Source organism: Lemur catta, chromosome 19 (assembly GCF_020740605.2).
Source record: "Lemur catta isolate mLemCat1 chromosome 19, mLemCat1.pri, whole genome shotgun sequence".
In the NCBI taxonomy this organism is placed as follows: Eukaryota; Metazoa; Chordata; class Mammalia; order Primates; family Lemuridae; genus Lemur; species Lemur catta.
The window spans coordinates 15,703,086-15,711,847 of NC_059146.1; the positions used below are offsets into that span (position 1 = coordinate 15,703,086).

At 36.7% G+C, this 8,762-nt stretch overlaps 1 protein-coding gene across 3 annotated transcripts; it reads left to right on the plus strand.

Annotated features, from left to right (window-relative positions):
* Positions 1 to 209: 209 nt before the first annotated feature.
* EPGN (epithelial mitogen) lies at positions 210 to 7,718 on the plus strand. 3 transcript variants are annotated; one of them, XM_045532817.1, is made up of 5 exons: positions 210 to 313; positions 839 to 928; positions 4,020 to 4,140; positions 4,876 to 5,028; positions 6,998 to 7,718. In XM_045532817.1, exons 1-5 carry the CDS (start codon positions 271 to 273, stop codon positions 7,050 to 7,052), a joined length of 462 nt encoding a protein of 153 aa, XP_045388773.1. In that variant the 5' UTR covers positions 210 to 270; the 3' UTR covers positions 7,053 to 7,718. The 3 variants fall into 3 exon arrangements, with proteins under 3 accessions (XP_045388773.1, XP_045388774.1, XP_045388775.1); XM_045532818.1 differs by having other exon boundaries at positions 271 to 313; positions 4,876 to 4,902; positions 6,998 to 7,157; XM_045532819.1 differs by lacking the exon at positions 4,876 to 5,028 and having other exon boundaries at positions 271 to 313; positions 6,998 to 7,157.
* The last annotated feature ends 1,044 nt before the right edge of the window (positions 7,719 to 8,762 follow it).

Here is an 8,762-nt window from a genome sequence, read left to right on the forward strand (position 1 = left end):
ATACACGATTATGCCCACAGGTAATAGGAAACCAGTGTTTCAAAAGAAAACCTGATCACATCAGTAGATAACACAGGTATCCTAAACAAGTGTGTGAGCGCCCGGAGGCTTTCTGCTGCTGCCAGAAGTACATATTTTTTTGATTAGTAAGAGCTGCCAGATGACGCTTCATGAAATATAAATGCAAGGAAGACTCAGAGAGCTCAAATAAAAACCTTCCACCCGTCAGTCTAGGAGGATAAGAGAAAGAAAGTTAAGCAACTGCAGGAAATGGCTTTGGGAGTTCCAATATCAGTCTATCTTTTATTCAATGGTAGGTAATTTCCTTTTTTGTCTCGTTAACTTTATATCACTGTAAAATATGAATAGGATTTATTCTCTCTGTATTAGAGAGAAGTTGGCTTCTAACAATTATTCTTTATGAAAAAGATCAGAGCAAGGAATCTGGGGATTAATTTAGTTTCTTATGCAATGTATGTTCCTCTCTTGATCTATTTTGACAACTTTTTTGAGACCTCCAAAATATTTGCTTCATATAATTGAAGGGTAATTGATAAATTTTGGCTATGATACTAGAGTGCCCTTATGATGGAGTGAGTATATAAATGTATTAACTTTCTTTTATAAAAAGTAATATGCTTTTACTTTTATAATTATAATATAAGCCTGGAACAGATGAGAAACAGTAAGGAAATTCCCCTCGTCAGGTTATGGATTTCAATTGCAATAAATTTAAAACTAGAAATAGGAATAAACAGAATAAGAATACTTTCTATCTGTTGCTTGTACACAGAAGGAGGCTCATCTGTTAAAGATGCTTTTTCCGCCCTTAATATAGCAATGACAGCGTTGGCTGAAGAGGCAGCTGCAACATTCACACCTCCAATCACAGCCCTGCAAGCTAACTGGACAGTTAACAAAACAGAAGGTATTTGCTTCCTATTTTTGTACTTCAAGTAACTTTTCTTAAAACTTGTGAGAGAAATTTGGATTGTGATCAAAGGAACATTGGCAATTTTAAATATAATTCTAATATTAGACAATCAACTCTTTTAGCAAGATGCTATTAAATGTAAGTGATGGATCAGTATGTCAGCAAAGAATTGTCTTTTTAAAAGAAGGAAGTGGAGCAAATGAGAGAAGGATAGTTGTCAGCAGCTACTGTCCTGAATGAAACATGCCACATTTTCTACTTGATTTCTTCTTGGTCCCAATGACCCCTGAGTGTCCAGAGGCAGTTCTCCCTCCTTTTGGCATTCTCGAGCAGCAATATCATATTTTCATCTGTGACTGTGAGCTTTGCAGCCAAAGAAATTATGTCTACAGATGAAAAGCACTTTCCCTCATATTTGGAAAGATCTTTTTTCTTGTTTGTTTTTTGGGGGCTTTTGTTGTTTTAGTATATGCTGTATTTCCTAACTACTTGTACCCAATTTTTGTTGTTGGTGGTGATATAGTTTCTTTCCTATTTTATTATTATTATTACAGTGGCTTCTGGCTGCTGTTAGCATCAATTTTTTTCAAACCTGTTTGAACTCTCAGAGGTGAACTTGGAAAGCTTGCTACTGAGTGCTGTGATTCTCACGCAGTTCACATCCTTCCATCTGACTGGTGATGTGATTTAGGGCAGAGGAAACAACATCTTGTGCTCAGGGTCAGGCAAATAAAAGAAGATCAAGTCAAAGATTTTGTTTCTGTTTTTTGTTTGTTTGTTTGTTTGTTTTTTACCACCCTCCCAAGATTTTTTGTTTCTGAATGTGAAAGATAGTAATATCTAAGTGTTCCTCATTTCACCAATAATTTTAAATTTTAAGAGATTAACTTAAAATATTTCAGCCATTCAATTTTTGAGTATCTATCAATTTGTAAAACAAAATCAGTGTGAGTTTTAGAATAACCTTTAGGCAACTTCTTCTTATTTTCTGAGCCTTTAAACAAAGAGGAAACATCTTATCAGAATATGATATTGCTGTAGAAAATTGATGGTGAACTGCAAATAAGATTCTTGAAGTTATAGGAAATAGGAATGGGAACAAAGGGATCCAATACAATCATCCCTTGGTATCCACTGGGCATTGGTTTCAGGATAGCAGTATCATCACCACCATTGCCACCACCCACCCCGAGGGAACCAAAATCCAAGGATGCTCAAGTCACTTTTATAAAATGGCACAGTATTTGCATATAACCTATGTACACCCTCCTGCATACTTCAAGTTGTCTCTGGATTACTTACACCTAATACAATGTAAATGCTATGTAAATAGTTGTTAAAATGTATTGCTTAGAGAATAATGACAAGAAAAAAGTCTGTATGTGTTCAGTATAGATGCATTTTTTTCCAAATATTTTCTGTCCTTGGTTGGTTGAATTCACAGACATGGAACACATGGATATCAAGGAAAGACTATATATCACCTCTATATTTCCTTTGCTCTCTTGATGAAAACCTTTAGTTTTTCCTTTTGCTTTTTATTTAACTAAAAATATGACTCTAGTATATTAGAAAATTTTGTATAAAGTTATATATAATGAATATTCTTCTCCCGAGGGGAAAGATGAGTCTATCACACCCTTTCTTTGCATATGACTTCTTTTAATTCTCACATGTTCTAGCAAATCTTGGTTCAGGCTTGGTTAATTGAACTTGTTTAGTCTTAAAATAGGAAGAACCTAAGCCCAGTTATAATGGGAAATTCTCACTGTCTCAGAATTATCAAAACAATAACTTATATTTACCACACCACATTCAACAAAATCAATGTGAATTTTAAGATTATGTACGTTCTTAACTAAAACGAAGTGATACAACATAGTATCTTGTTGATACCCTAGAACCTAAAGATTTAGTACTTTCAATGTAAAAAAGAGTGCCTTTTAGATCTGTATTTTTCCTAGAAACCAGAAAGATTCTCTTCATCTTCTTAGCAAGGCAAATATGGTGTAGCATGATAACTAATGATGAGGAGATATGTTTCTTCCTAAAAATGGCAAAATAAAATGCCACTAATTCTGCTTGAGAAAAAGTTAAGAATCAGTGTTAAAGTATACTCAAAAGGACTCAGTTATGCAGTTTTCCCCAAAGGTCATTCCCACTGCATAAGCACCAAGGATGTTATAGGTTTGTCTTTAATAAATCAGAGAATCACGAATAAACATCCAGAAATACACATGTTGCCACAACACAATCTTCCAAGGAAGGTTTCCCAGAAGGTGATTCCTGGACACTTGACTACAAAATTTTTTCCCAGTTGTGGTCACTTACATAGTGTTAGAACTAGAAATAAAACCCAGGTTTTCTAATTCCACTATTTCACAATGCCTCTTAATTGAGTAAAATTTTAAATTAATATTTGAAAGTATTGTCATTAACTATATTAAGTCTTAGCCATAATATAAGGCTCAATATTAAGGCCATAAGTTGTTTCTGGCTTCTTGTATAGGTCATAACAGTATCTCTATGAAGTCAGGGAAATTGCCCCCTTTTCAATTAACTCCTCATGGTAGTTTGTGTAAGAGTAAGGAGAAATTTCACCATTCTCTTCCTGGGGAGGGCAGGAAAATCTAGCTCTTTATCTCACCAGCATAAATACAAATCTTCCCAAATGATGACTACTCAGTTGTAAAGGGGTTATATGAAAAGATCGCGTGAGATCTTCTGTATTAATTAGCAGCCAGGACACGTTTGGGAAGCGTTGCTCAACATAACCTAAGACTGGAACTAATGCTGCCACCTTCTGGCGAACTTGGCGAACTTGTTGTCTCTGTACCTTAGTGAGTATCTTCCAAACAGTGGAACAATCATCAATCCATGTTCACCCCTAATTAATTAATGATATGTCTAGATGGCATTAACCGAACCCTTGGGAATATAAGCTGCTAAGGGAACCAATAGTTCAAAGGACAAAGTGTTCCCCCCAAATAGTCTCAAAATAAAAAGTCTCTTTACATATGTATTTCAAAATTACCATAAAAGCAGGACACACTTCAACTGTTAATATTCTATCTCCTTTTCTTAGCTGACAACACAGAAGGACCCATAGCCTTGAAGTTCTCACACCCTTGCCTGGAAGACCTAAATAGTTACTGCATTAATGGTGTTTGTACATTCCACCATGAACTAGAGAAAGCCCTCTGCAGGTAATTGCAAAGAAATTTCCAAGTCCTAGACACAGGACGAGGTGAATTTATGCCTCTGTTGTTTCATATAGTACATTTCCATACTCCTCTATCTTATCTGATAAAATGGGTGCATGATCTGAACATGACTCGCCAGTCCTCAGTGTATTTGAATATCTAAGGAGCCTTTTTCTAAGCTATTTAATCCTCAGTACTCAAAAATATGGTGCCCAGACTAGCAGCATCTGTGGAACCTGGATGCTTGTTAGAAATGCCGAATCTGTGCTCTATCCCAGAACATCTGAATTGGAATATGCATTTTTAACAACACGCAACGGTGGTTCCAGGTTTTCACAGGGTTGTTTGTAGGATGAAATAAAACAGACTAAGGCAAAAACATTTCAGGAATATAAAATTCTAGACTAGAGCAACACAGAACTATTTTTATGATCACTAATTTGCTCAGCATCCTTCTACGGACAAGCAGACTAACAATTTTCTAGACTAGCTCATGCAAGCACACTACCTTTCCCTTTTACCAATGAGGAGAAATATGAAGCCTTAATTATTGTTAAGATTCATAGCTACTTCATTACCTTTAACAGATTGGCTTTCATTTGGTATTTGCCTCTTTAATTTAAATTACTTACTTTCCATTGAAGTTTTTTTTTTTTTTTCTTTTTTCATTTTTTTGAAATAGGTTATTTCTTTGTGTGGGCTTTAAAATTATACATTTGTTTTTCTTTTTTTTAAAAGGTGTTTTACAGGTTATACTGGAGAAAGGTGTGAGCACTTGACATTAACTTCATATGCCGTGGATTCTCATGAAAAATACATTGCAGTTGGGATTGGTGTTGGATTGCTATTAAGTGGTTTCCTTGCTATTTTTTACTGCTACATAAGAAAAAGGTATGAAAAGACAAATTATGAAGTCACTTGGCGTATATTCATTCCACAAATGTTTATTGTGTCCCTACAATGCGCCATGCATTGACACGTAGAATATTTTAATGAAAAAAGGGCTGTATTTCTGGCAAGTTCCTATATAATATTTTTGATGCTTCTTTCATAAACCCAGACAAGCAGTAAAAGTTTACGTTCAGTTGTAATAGGATAGTTCTAATTTACCATTTCCTTTCATCCTCTCTCTGTCTGCCTGCATCAAAGCTATAAATGAGGAGGACAGTGAGCCCCAAGAGGATGGGAACTAATGCCTTGCTCACAATTATATTTTCAGTGCCTCCTACTGTGCCTAGCACACAACAGACACTGAGGAAATATTTGTTGAATGAAAAAAAATCAAAGAATGAGTATTAAAAATGAATAAAAATGTGTCACACACATGGGCCATTTTCCTCCAGACATCAGTTAGAAGTATATTCAGAAAATACTGTCTTCTGCTAAAAACCTAAGAAGATAAAACTTATCTACAAATAAATATAAACTACTGATGTATTCATCCTTACTTCTAGATTCTCCACACTAGTAATTTTTCCATAAATCCATGTAGTTAGGGAAATCAAGAAATAATGTGAGGCTGGGTGCGGTGGCTCACGCCTGTAATCCTAGCACTCTGGGAGGCCAAGGTGGGCGGATTGTTTGAGCTCAGGAGTTCGAGACCAGCCTGAGCAACAGTGAGACCCCGTCTCTACTAAAAATAGAAAGAAATTATATGGACAACTAAAAATATATATAGAAAAAATGAGCTGGGCATGGTGGTGCATGCCTGTAGTCCCAGCTACTTGGGAGGCCGAGGCAGGAGGATCTCTTGAGCCCAGGAGTTTGAGGTTGCTGTGAGCTAGGCTGACGCCACAGCACTCCAGCCTGGGCAACAGAGTGAGACTCTGTCTCAAAAAAAAAAAAAAGAAAGAAATAATGTGAGATACATTAATAAAAAACTACAAATATATTTCCCTCGCTGTGTTCTACTAATTTTTAATTTGTAAAATGACCAAAACTTTGTCAATAATGGTTCATTAATTAAAACAAATATACCATTCTAATGTAAGATGTAAATAATAAGAGAAACTGGGTCTGGGGCATAGAGAACTCTCTATGCTATCTTCTCAATTTTTCTGTAAATCTAAAACTTTCCTATAAAATGAAGTCTATTAATTTAAAAAAATTAAAATTTTTCCAAACATGGAAAAAAAATAAGTGAAATGACCAAAACTGCCTATCCAAAATTGGAAAAGTTTGTTTTGATTAACAACTGTATCTTAGAGAGAATCATATCTATATTATGTCAGTTGCAGATTTGCCTAAGAGACCAAAGAAATAATTAACAATAATAGTGAGGAGGGGAGGTGAAGACCTTTTGATATTACTAAGCCAGCTATCTGAGGTCAGATTTCCTAGCAGCAGAGTCTCAGGTGGAGACTTGTGTGTGTGATTGGCTGAGAGACTGCTCTAAGGTCAAACCTGTAATGAAGTAAGGAAAGCAGGCAGAACACAAGAAGCAGATAGGCAAAGATGTGGCTTTCGCCAAAGTGTAGCCTCAGCCTGATTCCACAGGAAGATCTGGAATGTGAATGGCAGCATCGACCTGTTCCAAGGAAGAGAAGAGTCTGGGTTTTAGTATCCTGAACTAGGCAGTCGTGGGTCACAGGATGCTTACGGTGGGGTAGGGGTCAGGTGTTTGTAATCTCCCAGGAAACTCCTGACAGGTGTTCTGCTGGCCATAGGCAATCCTCTGGAAAAGGATGCAGCTGTGAGCCTGTTAACACCTACCCACAGCTGCTGGGGATGGGTCCACCAGTGGGTGAAGGGGATCTGGGTGGGGCTCCAAGGGAACTGCTACACCAGTGCATTTATGTAATCCTCAATGACCTATACAAACAGCAGTCAAATTTATATGGAAACCAATGCTCTCTTTTAGGTGTCTAAAAATGAAATCGCCTTACAACATCTGTTCTGGAGGGAAACCACTGTGAGGCCTTTGTAAGGAATTTTCATCGAGGCATTTGTAAAAATCAGTGGGCTCAGAATGGAAATCTTCAAACGAAACAACAAAACTTGCCAAGCTAACTAGACTTGGAAATGATGGAAGTTGGTATCACGATGAAGTAGGAGATTAAGATTCTGCATTGGTCTTTAGACTTTGCCGTCTTCAGGATGCAATGGAAGCCAAGGGAACAAGCTACAATGACAGAAGTCAAGTTCATGGTTCTACTCTGGGTTTGTTGATGTCGTGTTGTTATTATTCTCACTGCAGAAAGACTGAGTTATGCTTCTGACCATGTCAGATGTGAGTTTTTCACAGGAATAATTATCAACCTTACAGCAAGCCAAAGCAATGGCAAGCTTGGGTTCTTCATGGGCTTGATACTCAGCATCTTGGACGACCTAGATGGGGCTTCGTTAAGTCTATTTGCCCAATGGACCTAATCCCAAACATGCTGCTTTCATGGTGTCTAAAAGAATGTGATGCCAACTTTTAAGATGAAATCGATGTTATGGCACCTCCAGTGAACCAAACATGTGGTCTAAGCCACTGAAAAGAAGACAGAATGTTCAACGCAAATACAAATTATACCCAGCTTGTGACAATACTGGGCAGACTTTATCTGTGAAATATGGAATAAGCTAAGGAGTTTCTGAGGACTGAAAGCTGACTGGATAGCAAGTCCAGAGTAGGCCAAGCATTTCTGTTTCTGTATGGATTATAAAACTTTGTGTTGGACTCAGTGCTTTTGTTCATCACTTCCTCCAGTTTATCAGTGGAATGCCATGGTGACCATTATTTTGGACCAAAATCCTAGAATTCTCCTAATGAATAAAAATCTACAATTGGCCTTGAAATAGAAACGGAATAACTGGACTTAGGAATTTTTGCACCAGCCTACAGCATGTAGGGACTTTCTTTACCATTTCTAAACATGTGATAACAGATTTGCACATAGGAAAAATGGAACGGTGGTTGAAATAACTTCTTAGGAATCAATGTCCTTCCTCTTTAATTATATTTCTGCCACATAGTTTGAACAGTCTTGTGCAGGTCCCTCAATTTCTTTGGGCTTTGGTTTCATTTTCTACAAGGCCCTTCTATCTCTAAAATTTGACAGTAATAGAAGAAAAAATTTTTCCAAGTCAGCATTACAGGTGAGATTATCCTCAACACCTCTATCCCCAACTCCACCCGAAAACACACCACTGAATATTATCTTAGGTGTATATTTTAGTATTTGGTTTGTAAAATAATAATTTATTTTTAAATGGAGTACAAAATAATATTAAAGAATTATAATTGCTACCATTTATTTTTCAATTTAGTCTAAAACTATGGACTCTTTTTTTTCCATTGTGATGTGGATAAGCAAAACAATTTTGATCATGAGATAGGTTAAGAGAGGATCAAACTGGAATATTCCCACCATGTCAGTCTGGTAACAAGCCTTTGATTTACATTAGTTGTAACTTTTCATTCACTCCTAAACAAAGTTTTACCTTCTGCTTTCCTTTTCCAAGGAAAATTGAGTAGAAAGTATTTTGCTTGCTTTGTTTTTCCTTCAGATGGAATTTAATGCGGGTGAATTGCAGTCAGCGCTTTCTGCATGTTTTCGCACAGTATGCATAGGTTACATCATACCACGGAGTGGGGAGGTGCAGGTTCCTCCTAGTGACTCCAGCGACTGACCACACCT